This window comes from Meles meles, chromosome 14 (genome assembly GCF_922984935.1).
Source record: "Meles meles chromosome 14, mMelMel3.1 paternal haplotype, whole genome shotgun sequence".
NCBI lineage: Eukaryota > Metazoa > Chordata > Mammalia > Carnivora > Mustelidae > Meles > Meles meles.
In genome coordinates, this window is record NC_060079.1 from 39,754,370 (window position 1) to 39,779,533 (window position 25,164).

Sequence of the window (25,164 nt, forward strand, 5' to 3'; positions counted from 1 at the left end):
TGGACTCAATCCCAGGACCCTGGGTTCATGACCTGGGCTGAAGACAGACACTTAACTGGATGCGTCACCCAGACGCCCTGCCTTGCTAAGCTTTTCTCTCATCCTTAGGATTTTGCCCAACTTTAAGCTAATTGTAGACTTTATATTTTCTGTAAATTGGTGACTTATCTTATTAAAAATGAAAATTATTATTAATGTTTTTTTGGTTTAGTTAGCTGCTACCATTTTCCATGGCACTAACATATTTATACAGACCTTAATTCCAATTAAAAGTTTTGGATGTGAAAAAAATTGGTATAATATATCTTTTAGTATGCTGAAAAATTTCAAAGTTAGAGAGAAGTTACAATATAATGAGCACAACCATTTTAAACATTTTGCCACATTTACCCTCTCTCCCTCTTTAATATACATATGTATGTATATTTGTTTTACATACATATTATGTATCAACAGACATATTTTTTCTGAGTCACTTGGAGATAAGTTGTAGACACCACAACTCCTCAGCCATAAAAGCTTTGGCATAAAATTTCCAAGATTAAGTATAATGCCACAAAATACCTTTCTTTTTTTAAGATCCAAAATTCCACTTTGTTATTACATCTCTTGAGTCTTATTAATATGGAGATTTTTAAAAATTATTATTATATTGGCTCAATGAATAGGTCAGGCCAGGTTTCTTACAGAATATACACATTCTGGATTTATCTGCTTGTTTCTTCCTGTTTGTCTTGCTTCAATATCCTCTATATATCATTTAAGTTTTTGCTTATATCTAGACCAGCGCTGCTCAGCTTTGGTACCATTTACATTTTGGGCCAGATAATTCTTCGTTGTGGGAAAACTGTGTTGTTCATTGTGTAATGTTTAGCAGTACCCATTAGATGCAGTAACACTCCCCACCCCCCAGGTTATGACAACTGAAAAATGTCTCCAGGCATTGTCAAATGTACCCACTTGGGTAAGGGATAAGGAGTGGGGTGTCAGCTTCTGGTTGGGAACTACTATCTAGAAGCTTGATTAAATTCAGGTTAAACAATTCTGGCAAGAATATTTCTTAGAAGATGTTCTGTATTTTGCATCATGTGCTTCATCAGTAAGCACATAATATCAAATTGTCCCATTAGTGATTCTAGCTTTAGTCATTTGGTTAAGGCAGTCATTTTTCTTTTTTACTGCAAAGGTCCATTTTTTCTTTTGTAATAATTAAGTTATGGCTTGATACCTTAAGACTGTGTGAAGATCCTGTACTCCTACGATCTTTCACCAATGGCTTTTAGCATCTTTTTTTTTTTTTTTAAAGATTTTATTTATTTATTTGACAGAGAGAGATCACAAGTAGGCAGAGAGGCAGGCAGAGAGAGAGGAGGAAGCAGGCTCCCTGCAGAGCAGAGAGCCCGATGCGGGGCTCAATCCCAGGACCCTGAGATCATGACCTAAGCCGAAGGCAGCGGCTTAATCCACTGAGCCACCCAGGCGCCCCAGCTTTTAGCATCTTTTGATGAACTTTGCCTCAATTCAATTGTGAATGAAACAGAAAATGGTCATTTTTCTAATTCTATCAATTGTTCTACATTTATTCTCTGGGATACCTCTGAAAGAAAAGCTTTCATCCTTTCACCTTTTATTTTTTTATGATTTTATTTTTAATAATCTCTATATCCAATGTGGGGCTTGAATTTACAACCCCAAGATCAAAAGTCACATGCTTTACCAATTGAGCCAGCCAAGGCACCACTTGTTTTTAGTGCCATTCTGAAAGCATGTATTTTACCTATTTTTAAAAATTCAATAAAGTATCATCATTGTTTTTGATGGTAATATTGTCCCAAGTTTTTCCAGTGGGAATCCTCAACCCATTCTTCAAAACACTTCTTAAAGTAAGAGGATAATGTTTCAGCATTTTATTAAAGTTACTGTAAGCGCTACGCAATGGTAAATTCTTACTACACTGCCCTATGAGAACAAACGTGTAACAGATTCACATTTAGCCAGTGAAGAATTCTGATACTAGGACAGCATATCATTTTTATAGTTAATAACTTACACTAATTGCAAAATGTAAATAATTGGTAAGAGTAGATCCTATTTAACAGCCAATAAAAATTATTAGCAACTTGAGTCAATCTATTTACCTTCAGAAGGGCAAATCTTTTCCTGACTACTGAACAGGATAACTGGTGCTATTAAAGTGAAATATACTTGTAGCATGTGTATGGCCGAGAGTATACTACTGCAAATTGCAAATAGGATGGAATTACTTCTGATTCTAAATACTTGGAAATATCTTTTATTAAAACAAGTACCTAAGCAAGGTGCTTGAAAACGTATTTCGATAGCATTAGAAGCATCGCGATTTTAAAACTATGACTTGGGAAGCCCAAACGGAGTTTCCCAATTAAAAGGAGAAAAATTTGTATTGAGTTTTAGCTCCACCCATGGCAATTATTTCCTTCCTTCTGTAACTGTCAATTTCCTCCCCAATCCCAGGAACGGCTCTGTCCAGTTCCGCAGTCTCTGCTCCGGGTCTGTGTTTGTGATGATGGTTTCAGATGAGGCAGCGGCGGGTGATGGGGCTTAAGTTCTCGGTTTCTCCCCGTGACTTGACAGTTGGGGCCCGAGGCACACAGAAGCGTCTTTAACCAGAGCAGCCACAGAGAGGGTAAACCGTGGAAGGCGGAGCAAACTTTTAGGGAGTGTCTCCCCCGCCCGAGGCCCTCCCTTCCATCTGCTCCTCTCCGATTGGCTATCGTAAGTCTCAGCCGACCTATCGTGCTGGAGCGTCTAACGCGCCGTTCGGCGACGCCGCCGCGCAGGCTCACTCGGGGACCCGCCCCTGCGCTTCAGCCTTCTTGAGAGCCGGAGAACACCAGTGAGGGGGCTGTGGAGCCAGCCAAGCCCGGTTATGTCTGTGCCAGCTGTGACGGTGCCGCGCTGGGACTTTGGACGGGTCCAGTGGCAGAGCGAGACCCGTGACAGAGCGAAAGAGAAAACAAACACTGATACAACTGCCCAATTTACTCATGTCCCTAAAGTTCAGGTTTTCTTGGGTTGACCATTGTGCTCCAACCTCCTACAAACTGATTTGCCTGTGGGGACTCGAAAAAAAATGAGACTTTATTCTTTTCTTTGTGTCGGGGCAGATCAAAAAGCAGAGTGAATGGAGCGAGTCTTTATTTTAAACTTTTCTCCAATGCACCGTGGCTGGCAACACCTCTTGCGTCGAGTTTCACTGTCCCCAGACTGGAAGCACTGCCCCTCCACAGACCAGCCGTCTTGACTCTGGCATACCCTGGCCTCTGGTGAAGTGACTGGCTGTCGGTGCGTTACTTTCCTCTCTACAAAGAAAAAAGTCCGCATTAGTTTCCAAGGTGTGCAACTCAGAAAAGTGAGCCAAAACAAAAAATAACCAGGCTTCGTGGAAAGCAAAGTCTCGTAGTCCTTGCTCACAAACTGGCCTGCGATTTCCAGGTCCCAGCCGGTGTGCGAGGCATCACGGCCCCCAGTGGGCTGCAACCTCCAAGCCCCACGCCAGGCCTGCCCCTGCGGCCGCTCGGAAAACGCGGCAAGCGGAACCCGCACGCGGAAGCGCTGGCCGCACTGAGCATGCCCAGTTGCAGAGCCGACCAGAGGAGTTTTTTTTTTCTTTTCTTTTCTTTCGTTTTTTTTTTCTTTCTTTCTTTCTTTCTTTCTTCTTCTTCTTCTTCTTCTTTTTTTTTTTTGGTCTCAAGTAGGAGGCCTACCCCCCCACCCCCACCCCAGCCCCCCACCACCCCCGGCCTAAGCAGCTACCATGTCTGAGGTTCCCGGCGCGGCGTTGTCCCAGGCGGGTTGGTAAGTGGCGAGTCCCGCTGGCCGCTCGGCCGCGGACGCGGGCCGGGGCCCCGAGGAGTGTTAGGGTTGGGGGCGGTGGGGTGCGTGTCGGGGTAGGCGGAGGCCGCCGCCCGCCCCCGGCCTCTCCCCGGGCCCTCCGGGCCGGCTCCGCCCCCGGCGCCACGCGGAGCGGAGCGAGTCCCCCAGCTTCCCTCGGGGCGGCGGCGGCGGCGCGGCCTGGGCCCCGGGCGTAGGGCGATGGGCCGGGGAGAGGCCGGGGGCTGCGGGCGGAGCAGGCAGGGTGCCCGGCGGCCCAGGCCCGAGCGCATTCGCCCGGAAGGACCTGCCACGCCGTCCGCGCCGCTCTGGGGAGTGTTGCTGCTGCGGGACGAAGGGAGACGAGGGCTGGAGGGACCTAGTGCAGCGGAGAGGGGTGAGCGCGGCCGGAGCCCGCGGGCCCTCAGGAAGTTGAGGGCCCACCAGGGCAAAGCCCGTGCTGCAACCGGGCGCTTCTTCTTTCTCCTAATTTCAGAGTAGTGTGTACCGACCGGTGTGAAGCTGCCCTCTGTGGCACACACACAACTTCTGAAGCTAAGAATGACCTCATTGTCAACTCGTGTGGGTGCTCCGTGGAACTTTTCTTGAAGCGATGGCAGTGTTCTGATTTTTAAAGACGTTTCATGTTAAGATTTTAGAATCTGAAAGCAGTTTTAAAAAATGCGAAATTAAGCAGTTTCTGGAACTGAGGCCATTACAGTTGTTAACATACAGTTTAATTTAGTAACGCTTTTGCAGGCCTACATAGGCACAGTCTGAGAGGAGGGTTGGGAAAGAGGATGAAAAAGATTTGCTCCAGCTCTCTGGAAGTTCACTATCTTGGTGAAAAAAGGAGAGAGGGAGGCATAAAACGGGAACAAACATAAAAACGGGAAACAGTGGCAAGCTGGGCAGAGAGGCATGCAAATGGGCTATGGAATTGGGAGGGGAAAGAGAGTTCATTTCCTAGAGAAGCAGGTTTTGAAAGATGGTGAGGAAAAAGCCTTTCTAGACAGCCACTGGAGAGGCGACACAGAAGTAGAAAAGTGCTTATTGGTTTGCAGAACTGACACTAGATCCTTATGGTTCCTGGAAGTAGGAGGGTGTCCAATGAGGATTAAGACCATAAAGGTTGAGGCAGGTTATGGCGGCTGCAAGTGCCTAAAAGATATGGATTTGATTCTGTGGATAAAGTTTTTGATTGGAGTGATATAATAACGCCTCTGTTTTGAAGAAGGGGCTTCTGGCTGTGCAGGCACTTCACTTTAGAAGTGAGGACTCAGGCACAAAACTATTAAGTAACTTTTCTGACCTAGATAGGAAATGGTGGAGTTCAAAGGTGAGCACAGAGGGGCTGGTTCTAAATCTGGTGCTTTTGACCATTATACATTGTTATTCCCGTGGTTTTTGCATAGAACACCATTAGGGTAACAGACTTTGAAGGTAAAAACTCACCATACTCAGTTCTGTTTTTGTTCTGGAATCGCTACCTTCAGTTTCTTTACCTCACAAGAATGTTTTGGATAATAACCTTGGCTTACTCTTTTACTTGAGTTTTTCTCCATTATTCATTAAATTGAGCCTTGGTTCTTCAACCTAGTTATATGATTTCATTTACAAACTTGTTGGGTTACTTCTTACCAACATGACCACACCTCCAATGGCTAGTCTCATTTATTTTGGTTCCAAACACATACTAAATTGTTCTTTTCTGGACTATAAGCTCTTTAGGGGTGGGGAACTGCATCTTATTTTTCTGTATATTTGTACTGCCAGGGAGCCACTACAGTGTAGGTTCCCAGTAAAGTCTGATACAATTGACCTTGGAATGCCCCTGCTAATCAGATTCTATAGTCCCTGTCTCATTCCAAGTTTAGATAGTGCCTCCTTTTTTTTGTTACTTTGTTATAAGTCCCTAGCAGGGTTATATTGTAACATTTGTCACTTTGTATAGCAAATGATCTGTTTAACATGTTTCTTCTTCCACCAGACTTTGTTGCTTTTATATGGCAGTGACTCACAAAGGCAATAGTAATTTGTGGGTCTAATAAGACTTTTCCTAAGAGTTATCATGTAATTCCTAATAGGTCTTGAACAGATTAGATTTGTGCCAGAAAAGAGAAAAAGGATCTCCTAGGTGTTCAAGTAGCCTGTATAGATCTTATGTTTAAGTAGAATCTTACTATGTTAAAATGTAGAATCTTAAAAGTTTAGGCAGAGAAGAGCACTGGAGGGATTTAGGACCATAGAGTAATTTTGACCAACTCATTCCAGTTCTGACATTCTGAGTTTCCTCTAACTCTTGGGATTCTGTTATCCTCACTGACAAAACCATTTTTTCTTAGTACTTGGTCTATATACTTAATTACTTATAGGACCTGAAAAGAAATAGATGTTAAAACACCTAAACTGCTATTAAATCTTTTCTATCATCTTCACCTAAAATAATAGGTTAGGGTAATATTTTATCTTAAAAATAAAGCTTAGGTTTCTGATACATAATTCCAGTTTATGGTTTTTGTTTTGTTTTGTTTTTTAGTAAATTTCCTCCCTCTTAAGTCTAATATCTTAAAGACCCTCACAAAGCCATTACTTTAAAATACATCTCCAGCAATAGTCACTCCCGCAGACATTGCAATAATTTTTTTTTTTATCTTTAGTGATGAAAGCAACAGGTTATGCTAATTTGAACTTAAAAGTTTCAGGGACTTTCAGAATATGGTGGTTGTGTTTAAATAATGCACTAAATAGTACATTGATCTCTTGTAATGTTTAGATGTATGTGTGGAATAAACTTCACAATGAGAGATTTGGCTCGGTTTGTCTCAGTAACAGATTTACTTAATGCCTTTTTGTTTTTTCTCTTTGGAGATTCCCCTTAAGGGGGAATTGCACGTTTCTGCTAACCTTTTGAATCTTTAGAATTTTTATAAAAATATCAACCTTTTGAAACCTTAAAAAATAGAAACATGTTAGAACATAATTAATTGTGATTGTGTTTTTGAAAAAGGTATTTTCCACAGAAAATGTGATGGCACAGCTTAACCCCCATGTGTGCAGATGAGGATACTGAAGCACAGAGAAAATCAAAGATTTGCTCAGTTATAAGTAGCAGATCCAAGAATACTGCTCAAATGTGTGGAATAAAGATTCAAAACTCATTTCCATCAAGCCATGGTGACCATTTCTAATTTAAATTGTTGATCAAAAATAACACATTTTGAAATAGAAGATTGGATTAAAACATTTTGTGGTGTGTAAATTTACTTTCTCCTTTGGGAAATATAAGGTGCTTATGCTTAGGAGTGGTTGATTTTGAAAACAAAGAAAGCGTTCTCTTGCAGTGGCTCACTTAAGTGCTGATCAGAGTTACCTGAAAATGGTTAATTCCGTATTTTACAAAGTCTAAGATTGTCTGAAAGATAAGGCACTGTATTATATGTGTTTGCCTTACCTAGCAGTTTTGAGTTGAAGACACCATAAGGTAGCATTAGAAATAGTGTTTCCATTTTATTCTGAAGGAACATAGTTCATTAGAAATTCCAGATTTCTAACGTGCAAGGCTTAACCCAGATGTGCTCTAGGGTTTTTGTTTTTGTGTTTTTGGTGAAGAGGGAAAGGTTAGAGGGGAAATAGAAGGATGAACACACAAGTCTTCTTACCTTGTTCCCTTTGAACTTCACCTTCTCTTTTGTGTTCTATCTCTTTGATTACTGGTGCTACCACCATATTGACCATTCTCTGGCCCAAGTGTGTACCACCAAACTCCTTTCCCTTTCTTTCACCTTTGAACAACTAAGAAAGACTACAGCTTTAAAAAAGTCTATAAAAATTTAGTACTAGAGAAGAACAACTGTTAGATAAATAGGAAGCACAATGGCAGTGTGGAATATAAAGTGAATGCTCTTTTGTCTTGAGGAGCCAGCCCTGTTCCACATGTTGCCTTGAGATAGCTATTCCAAAGTGGTGCTTTAGGACAATTTGCTGGAATTTCTGATTTCTAACTTTTGACCTGTCCACAGATGGAGAACTTCTTTTCACATGCCATCATATAGAAGCTTCCTCCCCAAAACATTAATGATCAAGACCAAGAAAGTCTGATCCCTGGTTCTGTAGCCCACTCTGCACGTTTTTTGTATGGCTTCTGTTTTCTGAAAGACACACCTCTTCCCCAGGAGATTGCTGGTGAATGATCTGTCTTCAGATGGGAAGCAACCTTTACAGCACCATCAGCATTACTTTACTTTTACCTGCTACACTGTTGCTAACAGTGATATGGGAGAAGTTTATACAAAGGGTGTCTGAAGTTTTGCTCCCTCATATGCCAACATAACTCTTAAGCATAAGTCCATTTGTAAAGAATATTGGTAGTTCTTTATAAGGTGGTATATTAAGTGCAAGATACTTTATTATCTAGAGTTATATTTTATCATTACTGCTTTGATATAAACACACTCTTGGTACACTGTTTCAGAAAGGATCAGAACTATTAAAACACTTTTTTAGCAAAAACAATAATAGATCATGTTGAAGAATACTAGAAGAAGCCAGTTGCCTTGTATTTAGTTTTCGGGGGAGCTTATCAGAGATATCCTGTTTTGAAACATTTCCTATTTTTTAAATGAGCATTTGTAATTGTCTCTTTGGTTTATGTTGTTTGTGAAATTATAGTTCAATACTAATAAGCCTTGTTGACCTGTCTTAAAATATGTTACATATTGCCCGGTGGCTTCTACTGATACTATAAACTGCTAAAAATGCCTGGATTTTCTGTTAAACTGCAAGTTTTAAGGCTTCAAGGTGCTGTTTGCAGTGATTTTTTGGTGAATAACCTATAAATCTAGTTTCAACTGCCTGTAGACTTGACTGCCTCAAGCTTAAAGGGGGTATAAAAAGAAACTTGCTACCTCAGCAAGTTGAAAATAATTTTCTCCTCTCACACAGCAGCATTTGCTAAATCAAGTAAAAATTACATAGTAACATTTCAAGAACCATAAAAATATAACTATATCAACTTTTTCGGCTTATATTTTCTCCTTTTGACAAAAGAAGGATATTGGCAGTTTGACTTATCATGTTGCACTTAAGTCCCATCTCTCTAGAAATTGACTTTTTGTAAATGTAGGATCTGGAAGTAGCTGAAGAAGGCTTTACCTCTAGATGATTTTTAGAAGAAGCAGACTGCACTCCCAGTAATGCAAAACAATTTATGTAAAAATTGAGAAACATTTGTGAAGTCATAGAATGAAAACAAAGTAAAGCAGAGAAGAGGGGACAAAAAAATGTGTGGTGATAAGGTAAAATATTAACAGGGGTGTCAAATCAAAGATACTGAGAACAGAAAAGAAGCACCCTAGTGATATAGAGAAAGGGGAAAGAACCACATCACCCTCCAGGGCTGGACAGATCCTACATGTACCTTAATACTGTAGCCCCTACAGGTTTCACAACCTTACTCTGTGGGTGTGAGTCTGTGTGCATGTGTGAGTGCTTCTTACACTTAAAATAACACTTAATAGTTTTAGTGGAGACAAATAGCTACCCTCATCTTAAGATAGTGCTGCTGAAGGTATGGTATCTTTACAACAGTAAGTCTCTGCAATAATGCAAAGAAATATGTAACCCTATATAGTAATGTGTCTACTGAAATACATGTAGTAAATGTTTATGCCTCTTATACACAAGGCACTGTTTGTTTTTGCGATGATATACAAGTCCCTCAGAATTTAAACATGCTATACAGTGGTATTTTACTTGGGAAGTCTGGAAGGCTTTCCAGAACTAATGGTGTATAAGTAGGATAAGTTGTATATGCCATCTCATATGGTGTCTAGTCCTTTTCTAGGGAAAAACAAGGCAGATTCATTGATGCACTCATTCAACAAATAATTATTAAACATCTTGTTGTAGCAGACACTTTCTTTAGTACAATCTGATGTAGTCTTATGGGGAGAAAGCCATTAACTATATACTGTAAACACTGCATCTGTAAACACACCAGAGATGAAAAGGGGCATGGTTCTGGAAGAATTTATGGACTGGAAATTTGGTGTCTCTGTGGTGGTTGTAGAATGAGTCTCTGAGGTCTGGAGGATGGGTGGGAATTATATAGGATAAGTAAGATTAAAAAAGCAGATGGAAATTTCATAGGGTAGTAGGGAGCATGGTGAGTACAAAGGTCTGAAGGACTGGGATGAATGGACAAGATAGGGACAGTATAGGGAGGTGGGACTGGGAGATACTTAGGGTCTAGATCATGTAGCTTGGGCCTTGCTTTTATTCTGGAGGCAATAGAAATCAGTTGGAAAGTTTTATCAGGGGTTGGAGTGGGGATGACATCATAGTTAAATTCTGAGAAATGCTTGCATTGAAGAAAATAGCTCAGAGCTTGGCCGGATGGATAAAGTGGTGGTGATGATTGAGATGGAGAACAGAGAAATTGATTTGAGCAATATTTAGGAGGTAAAATGGACAGAACTTTTAGAAGGATTGTATGTGAGAAAGAAAAAAGAGGTGTCAAAGAGTTGATTTCTAGGTTTCTGGCTTTTATACTTAAGCTGATTACAATAAGGTTAAATAGGAAGTATTAGAAAAGGAACACACTTTTGACGGGTGGGATTGAAGTTGGACATTATTTGACTGTGAGGTGCCTTTGAGTCATCTAAAAGAAGATGCCAGTTAGACATTGGGAAATACTAATCTTGCACTAGGAAAAAGACCGGATTAGAGATATAAATTCGGAATCATTCAAGTATAGCTGATAATTGAAGCAGTGCAGATGAGATCATCTAAGGCCTCACTGTCCAATATGGTAGACATTAGCCACATGTGGCTGCTGAATGGTTGTAAAATGTAAAATACTTGTACATGTAAAATACAGACTGGATTTGGAAGACTTAGAACAAAAAAGGATGTAAATATCTCTGATACATTTTTATATTGCTTATATATTGAAATAATGCTGTCAATATATTGTGTTAAAATACGTTATTAATTTAACTTCACATATTTCTTTTTACTGTTATGAATGTGGCTTGCATCTTATTTCTATTAGATAGCACTGATCTATGATCTAAAAAGTCAGGCTTTAAATAAGAAGATGCTGGGTTCAAGCACTAGGAGTTGCAGCATTTTAAAAGAGAATTAGCCTTTAGGAGCTGCCAGAGAGGGGGAAAAGCATTGGAAGGAAATCATTGACTTTTCTGAAAAGAGAAAATGGGCATATCTTTAAGAGTTCTATAATAAGATTATTTGCTTAGGTCAATATTACTGACTTGCTGATTCTAGAGATTCAGATCAGTTTTTAAAACTTTTTTTTTTTTTAAATAAATTTAGGTATCTGAATGTTCCTTTTTAAAAAAATTCCACCCCCACCCCGCCCCCACCCAGTCTCTTCAAAACTCTTTTAAATATAATATGCATATAGGGACACCTGGGAGGATCAGTCTGTTAAGGGTCTGTCTTAGGCTCAGGTCATGATCCCAGGGTCCTGGGATCCAGCCCTGCATTTGGCTCTGTTCAGCAAAAGGCTCCCTGTTCAGCAAGGAGCCTGCTTCTTCCTCTGCCTCTCCCCCTGCTCATGCTTTCTCTCTCTCTCTCAAATAAATAAAATCTTTAAAAACAAAATGCGAATAAAATTCAGCTGCAGCTTTTCAGAAGACAGTCTGTTGTAGACATTAAGTGAAGATGTAAGAAAAAACATTTTTATTTTACTAAATTCCTAAACAAGACCTTGAGATATTTGAAAATTAATAAAGGTAGATTTTTAAAAATACATAATATGAAAATTAAACATAAATGTTGATGGGAAAACTTGCTAAATAAATTAAGCCAACATCTTATAATGGCTTTTAGAATTAATTCAATTTAAGTTTTGTTTTAAAAGAGAAATAGGGATGTATGCGAGTTTAACATCCAGAAAATTGATAGATGATCATGATAAAGTGAATGAAATAATTTTTCCTTTGCCATAATATATTCTAATATTATTAGACCCAAAGAAATAAGTGTATATTCCTTTTGCCATAAATGTATTCTAATATTAATAGATTAGATTAGATCCAGTTTTTCTTTTTAGTTAAAATAGTTTGATGTCTTGTTTTGTAAGATCCTGCAGGACAAGGATCAAGCCTTCTCATGTTTCTATAGCATTCTTAGAATTTAGCAGGGTGTGAGGTCCACAGTAGACACAGAAATGCTTGTGGAATGAATGCTGTTAGTACCTTCATAATTAATTAGTCTCAGGATGTTTCATAATATTGTTTTTGTGTTCTCAAGGAACGTGAAGCTTATTCAGGCTTTATATAGAGTAGGAAATTGTTACTTGTGAAATGAATGTGAAATTCTAAAAATCAGTTTTATGGAAAAATTGTTATTTTTACAGAAATGCAGGAAATAACCTGTTAAAGCTTTCTCTATTGATACTTCTGACAGAACACAAACACATACATTTACAAATATGTTGATAATATTTCTTTGAATGGGACAACCAACTGTTTCTGTAGGGGTTTGAGATGTTCTCTCTCAAAGCATTTTTAATAGAAATTATTTTCAGAAGTTTGTTTTTAGTATAAGTTTGTCCTAGGTCCTAATTATTCTTTACTCACTTGATATTTTATGAGGTGCTAAAGTTTTTACATTTCTTTTTGATATTTCAGAATTGCTTGTTATCTGGGGGTCCCTGGTTAGAAAGGCATTAGAATGATGAGATTGTAATTCATTCTGTGGCTTTTGATAGGGCAAAGCAGTAGGCATTTGGGACACTTTCCAGTTTAGTAAGCTGGCATAGGGTTTCAGTCCACTGGATTTTTATATGAGGACCCTGCCAAGCATAGGTTGTTCTTTTGTTAACTTTCAGCTATGAACAGCAAAAAGACCATGTATATGTTGCTAGTTAGGTCACAAAATGTGTAAAATAGGCTTCTTCTCAGTGGCTTTCCTCTGTCTACCATACTCAGAATGACCAATACTATTGAGCCTTTCCCCTGGGGCTGAGAGCTTCAATTGTTATGCAGAGGCTTCTCCTCTTGGGGGTTTGCCATGATCTTCTGTCCAGGCTGCCTGCTGAGTCTGTTGGTGTGTTTCACTCTAAATTGTGAGTAATAGTGAGAGTTCTCCAGGATTGTGTTGATTTACTTCTTTCCTCAGTTGTGCTTTTTGGGGAGGTGTGGTACAGGGTTAGAACCCAGGCTCTATCAGACCCGTCTTTGGTCATTTTGAAGTTTTACAGGATTAGGGTGTACTTCTTTGTTTGATTGCTGCTGATAAATTTTTTGACTGCTTTTTCTGGTTGTGATTATTTGCTTTGTTTTTACTTTTTTTTTTCGTTAGTTATACATTTATCAGAAGTCTTTCTAAGCATATGTTAATTAGGTGTTTCTTTGGTAATTAACCATTGGTAAAAATGAATGTATTTTATATACATATATTAAAAATATGGTTGCTCTATCAACACCATGAAATTTCAGTGCCCATTTTTGTGTCTGTGTTTACATCATTATTGGTGCAAAGTAACCACCCCAAATTTACATTTAACTTTGTTGGTAAACACATCTAGCTACTCTTGGCTATACAGAGACACCTGCCATTATACTCATTAAATTTTGATTTGACATCATGAAAAAGATAGTGCAGGGTAGTGGTTTAGATGTTAGTGGATACAGAGTAATAATATTTAAATGATACATGACAGAAATCATAGTGTGCATTCTGAAGTCGTCTTATTTTGAAAGGGCAATAAGGCCTTGAAGTTTTTACCAGTTTATACTTATGTGAATAAGCATTTATATTGACATTATTTTAATTAAAACACAAAACTGGCCTGAGGTACACATTTCTAATATTTACAGAACTGATCTACATTAGTTAGGTTGAAATCTAGGCTGATGTACAAAGACCCCACATTACAAAGCTCTAAAAATCAGCCTTTTTTCCCCCCTCATCACAAAACAACATACAGTGATGGTGATATTGCTTTGTGCTGTCATTTAGGGACCCAGGTTTCCTTTGATCTTACTGTTTTGTTGTCCCCTAACACTGGCTACTCCAAGTATGGTCCTAAGATCAGCATCATTAGCATTATCTGGTAGCTTATTAGCAATGTAGAATCTCAGTCTACCACAGTGCTATTAAATCAGCATCTGTGTTTTAACAGGATTCTCCTAGTAACTTTTTTGTACCTCAGAGTTTGAGAAGCACCACTTAGGGTATTGTCATTGTTTCCACACATATAGCAAAGTAGCTGCCACATTTGAGTTTTAGCTTGCAGGAAGGGAAAGGACAGCTGAGAGACATAGAGTCAGGTCCCTAATGGGAAAGGTGGGACACATCACTTCCTTGGTTTCTAAGAACTTAGTCTCACCTATGTGAAAGGGATTCTGGGAAATGTGGTCTAGCTCTGTGATTCTCAAACTCTTGCCAGTTATTAAAATTTCTAGTTTTTCACACACCAGTACTTCTGTAAAGTATAAAATTTTGTAACAATTTCAAATTTCTGTAAGAGATTTTAAATGCTCCCTTCCGTTACTCCATCATGAAGCAGTAACAAAGAGTTTGAAGACTGACGTGGAAGTAGTTCCCTTCTACCTGAAGACATTTTGAATTTTTCACTTACTGATGCTATTCAAATTATGGTAAAGTTGCATGAATTTGGTATGAATGAATGAGGAATTTTTTTTTTACTTTATACTTTTGATTTAATTTACTTATTAATATTCTACTTAAAAATTTTTATTATTTTTAGTGATAATCTTATGTTTGTAAAGGACTTTTTAGTTTGCCAAGCCCTCTTTCCCTAATTATATGTCACTATATAATAATAAGTATTAAGTATGTATGTATTATGTTTGCTTATCAAAGGGGATTGCAAGCCTTCTTGGTTTAATCATGTGGTTGATATCTATTATGACACATTAAAGAATAGTCATGTTTGTTATGAGGTAATACCTTTCCACTGTATTTTGTAGCTTTCTTACACTTTTAGTTATGAATTAATACAAACTAATATTAGTTTACATTTGGTGTTATGAGACTTATCTGTGCCTTTGTCATATTGACTAACATTGCTTGACATGGTTTGAATTACTCCTGCCTAAACATGTTTTCGTGGAAAATAAAATTGAATTGGACTGTTGGTGGTCTTTTAAAATGTTTTACCTTATCACAATAACTTTCATGTGCAAATTGAATTGTTTATCATTACTGGTAATGCTCTACTGCCTTAAGCAAAAGTATATTTAAAAAATGTATGATTATAGATTTCTGTGTATCTAAGACTTGTATTTTCTAAGTGGAAAAATAGGCTGTTTGACTGAATGTTTTTGTTATATTCAGCTTGCTTGTTGCTGTTACAACTTGCCTGGTACTGCCCTGCAGCAGCTGTTTTTTTTCTTTTTTGCCTAAGTACCCAGTGTACATGAACTAAGAAGTCAGCAGGAAGTCAGCATTGTGGAGGAGGAACAGGCTTGCGAGCTGGAATTGATTTGTGTTTGTAACTGAAATTAGTAAATTACATGATTTTGAATAGTTAATTTATATTAGAATTGGTTAATTAGAATTACATCACAAACTGGGTTATCTTGAGTGATTACTGAGGAAAAGAAAATAGTTGTGAAGACACTACATGTATCCTTGATTTTCAGTTAAATTTATACCTACTTAACTATTTTTAAATTTTAAAGTGTAATTGAATTATGTCTGGCTACACAAATATACCTGCCTCTTGAGAAGCAATGGGGTTCATGGTTAAAAGCATGGGCTCTGAAGTCCAACTGTCTTGCTCTAGGGTCAGTTGTGATTCTGCCACTGATTAACTGTAGCCTTGAGTACGTTAATTAAGTATTTGCTGCCTCAGTTTGCTTATCTGTTAAATGGTGCCAATTATAGCACTTAACGCATAGTGTACGTAAGAGGATTAAAATGTTTGTGTCCTTTCTAATGCATATTAAGCCTGGATTCTCATAACTTACTGCTGCCTATAAATAAATTCATGTAATTTGCACATATATGGATTTCTGATTATTGTGTTATTTCTGAAAAAAGTTGTCCTTTATTTTAGAATATCTTTTATAGTCTCTTAAAGGATTACCTTGATAAAGACAAAATCCTTATATCTTATGGGTTTTGAATCTCATTATAAAATATGTCTTACCATTTGGTAATCTTATAAATGTTGGTGCCTCAAATTAAAGATAAATAACACAGATAGGATATTTCATATAATATTTCGCTTGTACAGGAAGAATAGAAAGGCATTTGAGAGAACTATCAATATTCAGTCTCTTATTTTGGATGTGAATTTAGTAAGTCTCAGAAGCTGAAGGCAGGTAATTTAATATTCTTGTTGAAATGTTGCCTTGTTATTAAGTATTTGCCTTTTAATTTTATAAATAAGGATTTAATTTAACGAGTAATGGGATGTCCTCCTTAAAAATTAAATGTTTGGAGCCAGTTTTGTAATATGTAAATTTATGGAGCAATATAAATTTTTTGAAGATTAAATACATTTTTAAAGAGAGACATCTTTAGAGTCTAGATTTTAAAGAAAAAAGATTATATAGCTTTATCCTAAGTAAGGAGTTGGCACACCACGGCCCAGTTTGATTTCATGCTTATTTTTGTTAATAAAGTTTTATTCATACACAGCTATACCATGAATTTGTGCTATGGGCAGAGTTGAGTAGTTGTGACAGAGATCGTATGGCCTGCAGGAAAATTACAATTTTTACTATCTGCCCCTTTACAGAATAAGTTTATTGGCCTCTGTCCTAAGTAATTAGTGAAGTAGATTTATTAGTTCATTATTACTTAGAAGAGGTTGGAATAAGTTGTACATGCTACTTTTCCAATGTTTGTCAAGAATAACTTTCCAGAACAACCATGATCCTTGTTTGTATCCTTATTGGCAATGACTAGTATGAAAGGTGCTGCTTCAGAGATTAGTAAATTCTCACTATTTGATAGGAATGTACCACTACTTGCAGTGGGACTTTCTATCAAATACAGAATTGTCAGGTGTTTTTGAAATGGTCTACTGATTTTAATAGAACTTTTCCATTATCTCCTAGGGCAGATAGAAATCCTTCATTGCTTTCAATTGAGAATTTCTATCACACCTGGACAACTTTTGGATTTTATAGAAAACCTAGACTACAGATAGTGTTTATCAAATCAGTACTGCTTAAGGGAAGGAAACAGATGTGAGGTTGAAAAGCCTGTTAAAACATATCAATCCTGAGTAAAATATAGGAGTTTGTCTTTAAATAACAAAACCTATTTGGTAGCAAGTTATGCTTAAATTAACCTAATTTATTTGTAATGTTTTTTTAATTGATTTATTTGTAAAGATTTTATTTATTAATTTTAGAAGGAGAGAGGAAGAGAGAGAGAGCACAAGCAGGGGGAGCGGCAGGCAGAGGGAGAGGGAGGAGCAGGCTTCTCACTGAGGAGGAATCCCGACAAGGGCTCTATCCCAGGATCTCCTGGAATCATGTCCTGAGCTGAAGACAGACGCTTAACCGACTGAGCCACCCAGGCATCCCAGTAATAAGCTGTTTTAGATTAGAAATTGAATTCATGAAAAAAATTCATGCATTGATTTTACAAAAATTACAGGTGAAGTTTTTTTTTTTTTATCTTTTTATTTATTTATTAGATTGAGTGAGACAGAGAGAGAATGAGCCAAGCAGGGGGAACAGCAGGGAGAGAGAGAGGCAGACTTCCTCCAGAGCAGGGAGCCTGATGCAGGACTTGATTACAGGACCCTGGATCATGACCTTAGCCACAGGAAGATGTGTAACCTACTGAGCCACCCAGGTATCCCTGTAGCGGAAGTGTTTTAACAGTGTTCGGGGGACCAGACACAAAGGATCTAATAAAATCCAGTTTTCCAATATTCATTCTTATATTCATTCATATTTTTCCTTTTTGGATATGAATCCTCGAACTTGTAGAGTTGCCATTCCCACCATGTAGAGATTCATATTCACTGAGATTCTATTTTTTCACAGTTTCCATTTTTGACATTATTCTCATTATAGAATGTTTCATCAGAACTTTTACATTTCACCTAACCACTGTGGTATACTGGGGTATAAATAATATAGTGATAACAACTAAGCATGCCATTTAACAAATGTAACCAACATAAACAAATGACATCACTGAGAAATCTAGGCCCTGAATTTTAGCTAAATTAAATAGACCACTGCAATCTTGATGGCTCATCCACAAACTTAAAGAGTGTAATAGTTTTTTGGTTTTTTTTTTTAAGATTTTATTTATTTATTTGACAGAAAGAGATCACAAGTAGGTAGAGAGGCAGGCAGAGAGGGAGAGAGGAGGAAGCAGGCTCACCGCTGAGCAGAGAGCCTGATGCTGGGCTCGATCCCAGGACCCTGAGATCATGACCTGAGCTGAAGGCAGAGGCTTAACCCACTGAGCCACCCAGGCACCCCAAGAGTATAATAGTTTTGAAGAGTATATTAGTTTTTCTGTAAAAATTATGATTAATTTTACATGTCAAATTGTAAGGTATAGGCAAATCGCTCTTTCTTCAAATGGCCAAACTTTGTGTTGATGACTTGATGGATTCCCCAAGTACCACCCTGGGTCCAGAGATCCATTGAGACTTTTAAATCAGGGCCTTTGAAAGACCAGATTCGCTGAGTTTACAAAGATCACTCTGGCTTCTATTTCAAGGATGGGTTGAGAGATCAACATTCAGGTAGGGACAACTTAAAGGAAAACATTCGTTAGAGATAAACTTCATCAGTGAATTTTTTCTTAAGGGAAATTGAAGGAATTGATAATTCTAATTTGCTCTCAGTGCCCTTGACTTGTTTCTTTCCTCCCCCACAATTTAAAAATAAAATCAGTTAATACTTATTCTATTAGTGTTAGTGCTGGTGGTTTTTTGATGTTTTTTGCTTAAAAGTTCATAAGTTTGTTTGATGCCTTAAAACTAAAATACCTTTTGAAAATTTATTTTAAAAATAATATATATAATTTATATTTGCATTTATATGTATATAAAAATACTTCAAAAACAAGGTATATTGAAGTATAAAGATTTTTAAGAAAAGAAAAGGAAGACCTCATAATGTAATTCTTAGATCTAGATTTCTGAAGACGAGCAGGAATGTTCTTTTTTCTCCTAATTAATGAAGTTTTAAAAACATATGCCAGGTGGGCATACTTGCGCTTACCTTTCTCATGACGAAGCTGATAGATCAACTACTGATTCCCTTCTTATTTTAGTGCTGTTTCCAAGCCAGTATGTGAATGAAGCTATATTTAAAACAGTCTTTTAATAAGTAGATATTTTTAAGCAAGACATTTTTTTTTCTCTGAGATATGAGTTTCCTTTTTGAGAAAATATTTTATATAAAAATATTTTATAAATGCCTTTTCTGGTAGTTTCCCTTCTTTTGAAAGTTGAGGCTTTAATGTTGAGCACATGTCTGACTCTGTCACATACGTGGCACATACGTAGAAGTCTATCACCACTCTCTGTGTTATTTTCTACTTTTTCATCTGTGCCTACTGTTACTTTTCTGTTTGCTGCTGTCTGACTTGTGCTTCTCCCACACTACACCAAATGCTTTTGCTGAAGTTATCAATGACCTGCTGGTGAGGTACATTCCTTACTGACTTCTTTGCTGCATTGGAGGATACTGGTCAACTCACTTCTTGAAATTTATTGTTCCCTGTGTCCCCAAACACTGCAGAATTTTTGTTCTCTTTATCCTTTTCTTATTATTCAGTTGCTGTCTTTTTATAATATTCTTATCCCACTCTTTCTGCCTTTTCTCACTTTCCCTGTTGGTACTACAAAAGTTTTGTTTTTGTTTCACTTTCTCATTTTTCTTACTTTAACTGATGAATCTCATTTTAAACTGATTTCTGCATGGTGGTGATTCCTAAATCTGGCTAAGCCTATATTTCAAAATGTGTGCTTGTATATGAAACACTTGCTGTACAGTTTGAACTCAGTATCACAGAGGCACCTCAGACTTCCATGCTTTTAACTGTGCTTTTCTTCCCCAGTCTCCCAAATTCTTCTCTTTATATTCTGACTTAGTTTGTGGTACATTCATCTCACCAATCACCTAAAAGTCAATTTTGCCTTTTACCATCTCTTATATTTAAATTAAGAGTCAGTCCTGACAGTTTTACCTGCTAAATATTTTCCCACTAAAGACTTTCATTCTTGGGAGGACATTAGGAGCCTCCTGATTGGTCTTCTTCCTCTCTCAAATCCATCTTTTCTAGGGCTGTTAGAATAAGTTATCTAAAATTTTTGTTTAACCTTTAGATTTCTTGTCTCCTACAGGATGAAGTCTGTCTTCCTTACAAAGATTTGTATGTCTTCTTGTTTGTCTCTGGCTTTCCTTCTTGCTCCTTCCTCTTCATAGTTGCCACTCCAACAATATCAGCCTATTTATTGGTCTCTCATGTATGCACTATATTGAATCTGATTATTATATCATTTCTCATCTTGCTTTTTGTGTCTGTAATGCTTTTCTCCATTTAAGTTATTTGATTCTTGCCTCTCTTTTATTTTATCCATTTTAAGACTTATTTATTTATTTTAGAGAGAGCGTGAGCTTGCAAGCGGGGGAGGGAGGGAGGAGCAGAGGAAGAGGTAGAGGACGGAAGCAGATTCCCTCCTGAGTGATGAGCCCCGTGCCAATGCCTTCACCAAGGATCTCAGTCCCAGGACCCAGAGATCATGACCTTAGCTGAAATTAAGAGTTGGTCTCTTAACTGACTAGGCCACCCAGGTGCTCTGCCTTTGATTTTAAAATGTAGTAGCTATTATCTTTTATAGGAAGTCTTCTCTAACAGGAAGAAGGTATCCTCTCTTTGAGTTCCTATAACATTTTATCTCTAGGTCATTATGCTATAATTATTCATTTGTCTCTGCAATTCAGCTAAGCTTCACTGGAACTGAACTTACTTGAAGTCAATGACCATGTTCTTTTTTATCTTTGAATTCCTAGGACTAGGGGCTCAAGTATTTACAGAATAAAGAAAATGATGTAACTTTTCTTTTTTAATTGTACTGTAATTAACATACCTTAAAATGTGTAGGTCTTAAGTGTTTAGTGCAATAAGTTTTCATAGTTGTGTGCACTTAATGGAAGTACCATTCTAAACAAAATACAAAATATTTCTGTCACCCAAGAAGGTTTTCTCATGCTTTGTCCCTTCCACTGACCCGTTCCCTCTAGGTCATCTTTTTCTAGCATTTATCATCATGAATTAATTTCCCTCTAATTGGACATCATAAAAATGGAATTATTTTTGTCGACGTATTAGAAGCTTGACATGTTTTTGTTTTTTGTTTTACTTTAATTTTTTTTTAATAAACATATAATGTATTATTAGCCCCAGGGGTACTGGTCTGTGAATCTCCAGGATTACACACTTCACAGCACTCACCATAACTCATACCCTCCCCAATGTCCATAACCCCACCACCCTCTCCCTCCCCCCTCCCCCTGACAGCCCTCAGTTTGTTTTGTGAGATTAAGATTCTCTTATGGTTTGTCTCCCTCCCGATCCCATCTTATTTCATTTATTCTTTTCCTACACCTCAAACCTCCCACGTTGCATCTCCACTTCCTCATATCAGGGAGATCATATGATAGTTGTCATTCTCCGATTGACTTATTTTGCTAAGCATAATACCCTCTAGTTCCATCCATGTCGTCGCAAATGGCAAGATTGCATTTCTTTTGATGGCTGCATAGTATTCCATTGTATATATATACCACCTCTTCTTTATCCATTCATCTGTCGATGGACATCTAGGTTCTTTTCATAGTTTGGCTACTGTGGACATCGCTGCTATAAATATTCGGGTGCATGTGCCCCTTCGAATGACTACATTTGTATCGTTAGGGTAAATACCCAGTAGTACAATTGCTGGGTTGTAGGGTAGCTCTATTTTCAACTTTTTGAGGAACCTCCATGCTGTTTTCCAGAGTGGTTGTACCAGCTTGCGTTCCCACCAACAATGTAGGAGGGTTCCCCTTTCTCCGCATCCTCACCAGCATCTGTCATTTCCTGACTTGTTAATTTTAGTCATTCTGACTGGTGTGAGGTGGTATCTCATTGTGGTTTTGATTTGTATTTCCCTGATGTCGAGTGATGTGGAGCACTTTTTCAGGTGAGAAGCTTGACATGTTTTTGAGATTCAGTCATGGTCTTGCCTGTATCAATAGTTCATTCTTTCTTTATTGTTGAGTAGTATTATGTGTTAACTGTGCTATAATTTGTTTAGTCATTTTCCTGTTGATAGCCATTTTGGTTTTGTGTGTGTGTGTATGTGTCTGGTTATTAGGAATAAGACTGTGAACATCTTGGACAAGTATTTTTGTGGGCCAGTGTTTTCATTTCTCTTGAATAAATATCGAGGAGTGGGTTTGGTGGATCATAGGATGGATTTGTGTTTATCTTTATAAGAAATAGCTACTTTATTTCTACAAATGTGACATTGTACACTCTAACAATGTGTGGGACATGTGGATTCTCTACTTTCTCATCAAAATTCAATGTTTTCAGTCCTTTTAATTTTAGCCATTCATGCTGATATGAAATGGTATCTCATTCTGTTTATAAAGTGTATATTCTTGATGATCAAAGTTATTAAGATGTAGAATCCTTTTTATGTGCTTAAGGCCATTTGTATATATTATTTTATGAAGTATCTATTTCAGTCTTTTGCTGACTTAAAAAAATTTAATTGTTTGACTTTTAAATATTGATTTGTGGGAATTACTTATATGTTCTAACTATAACTCTTTTGGCAATTACATATGATGTGAATGTATTTTTTTATCTTATTTTGGTTTATTTTATTAGTAATATCTTTTGGTATTAGAAATGTTTAATTTTGGTGAAGATTTTATGACTAGTACATTTTATGTTCTGTCTAAAAATTGTTGCCTACCTCAAGTTTGTGGGCATATTCTTTTATGGTTGCTTCCAGAAGCTTTAGGGTTATGTTTAGATATATGTCCTAATTAATTTTGTGTATAGACTGGGAAAGAGACTGGTATATTTCTTTATTTTTATGCAGATATTCAGTTGTTTCGGTAATAAATTTGTTAGAAAGATTTTTCTTTCCCAGTGGATTGACTTGGCATTTTGGTTGAAGATCTACTTACCATATTCTGTTTGTCTATGTTTAGGCACTATCCTGTTTCCTTGTTTTAGTTTACTTTCCCCATGCCCATATCATACTGTTTTGATTAATAAAACTTAATAGAAGTAATGATATCAATTAGTATAAGCCCTCATCTTTTCTTCAGTGTAATTTGACTATCCTTGATCTTTTTTTTTAAATTTTTAATTAATTTATTTTTTTCAGTGTAACAGTATTCATTGTTTTTGCACAACACCCAGTGCTCCATACAAAATGTGCCCTCCCTATTACCCACCACCTGTTCCCCCAGCCTCCCACCCCTGACCCTTCAAAACCCTCGGGTTGTTTTTCAGAGTCCATAGTCTCTTATGGTTCGCCTCCCCTTCCAATTTTTTTTTTTTTTAAATAAACATATAATGTATTTTTATCCCCAGGGGTACAGATCTGTGAATCGCCAGGTTTATACACTTCACAGCACTCACGATAGCACATACCCTCCCCAATGTCCATAACCCCCTCCCCCTCTCCCAACCTCACCTCCCCCCAGCAACCCCCAGTTTGTTTTGTGAGATTAAGAGTCATTTATGGTTTGTCTCCCTCCCAGTCCCATCTTGTTTCATTTATTCTTCTCCTATCCCCCTAACCCCCCATGTTGCATCTCCACGTCCTCATATCAGGGAGGTCATATGATAGTTGTCTTTCTCTGATTGACTTATTTCACTAAGCATGATACGCTCTAGTTCCATCCACGTCGTCGCAAATGGCAAGATTTCATTTCTTTTGATGGCTACATAGTATTCCATTGTGTATATATACCACATCTTCTTTATCCATTCATCTGTTGATGGACATCTAGGTTCTTTCCATAGTTTGGCTATTGTAGACATTGCTGCTATAAACATTCAGGTACACGTGCCCCTTCGGATCCCTATGTTTGTATCTTTAGGGTAAATACCCAGTAGTGCAATTGCTGGGTCATAGGATAGTTCTATTTTCAACATTTTGAGGAACCTCCATGCTGTTTTCCAGAGTGGTTGCACCAGCTTGCATTCCCACCAACCAACAGACACATGAAAAAGTGCTCCACTTCACTGGGCATCAGGGAAATACAAATATCCTTGATCTTTTACATTTCCATTTGAGTTTTAGAATCAGCTTATCTACTTATTGAGCAAAGCACACTCAGACTTCTGATAGCTAGAAAATGGTAATAGTGTCATGAACAAATTCCCCCAGTCTTTTGAACTGTATAAATAATTGCACACATATGAAAACTCTGTGTAAAAAACACACTCTCAACATTATGTAAAGACAGAGAATGGTGAAACTATCAAATAGCTGAGGGTAAAAAGAAAACATTAACAGAAACCAGGACCATGGTTCCATGCACTACCACTCCAATCCTGTACTATTGTGGGGCTTTAGTGATTCAAGGCAGACCTTTTAAACTACTGGAAAAGCAGAGTAGAGATGAAAATGAAATGGCTTGAGAGTGAATAGGAAGACTACCAGAAAGATGAAATCTACCCCAAATCTGAAAATTCTAAGGTAACTTGGCATATCAGGAAAGTATTTTAAAGTATGCGTATCTTAAAGGGACTGGTTCCAATTAAGGGCCCCAGGTTGGAGATTTAATGTGAGAGATGCTGTATAGTGAGCAGGTATATAACTTAGAAAGTATTAGATGCCATCTAAAGGAAAAGGAATGTGATTTAAAGGGGAAAACTCTGTTTAAAAGATTAAGACTAATTTAAAGAATAGGAATTAAAAGGATGATCCTTCAACTATATAGCTTCTGGGAGAGAAAAAAAGGCAAAAAGGAAGGAAGAATTGCTTCCTTTGGCCATTTGGTTATGAAGAGGCAAAGAAGAAAAAGGAAGAATTAGACAATTACAAGACAACAGAACCACAAAATTGGAGGATTCACATATTAATTTTGTATTCTGTAACTTTACTGAATTTATATATCTGTTCCAGTAGCTTTTGGTGGAGTCTTTAGGGTTTTCTGTATATTGTATCATATCATCTGCAAGTAGTGAAAGTTTTCTTCCTTACCAATTTGTATGCCTTTTATTTCTTTTTGTTGTCTGATTGCTGTGGCCAGGACTTCCAGTACCCTGTTGAACAGAAGTCGTGAGAGTGGAGAGTCCTTATATTGTTCT

General features: G+C 37.5%; 1 protein-coding gene across 4 annotated transcripts in view; it reads left to right on the forward strand.

Moving 5' to 3' along the window:
• Positions 1-3,366: 3,366 nt before the first annotated feature.
• The window catches only part of TDRD3 (tudor domain containing 3), a 167,952-nt gene continuing 146,154 nt past the window's right edge, over positions 3,367-25,164 (forward strand). For 2 of the 4 annotated variants that reach the window (XM_046028290.1, XM_046028289.1), the window contains exon 1: positions 3,762-4,249. Coding sequence is in view for 2 of the 4 variants with exons in the window: in XM_046028287.1 (XP_045884243.1) it covers positions 3,797-3,837 (41 nt within the window). In the remaining 2 variants the exon portion in view is untranslated. Of the gene's footprint in view, positions 4,250-25,164 lie in introns of all 4 variants that reach the window. The other 2 variants (XM_046028287.1, XM_046028288.1) reach the window with 2 other exon arrangements.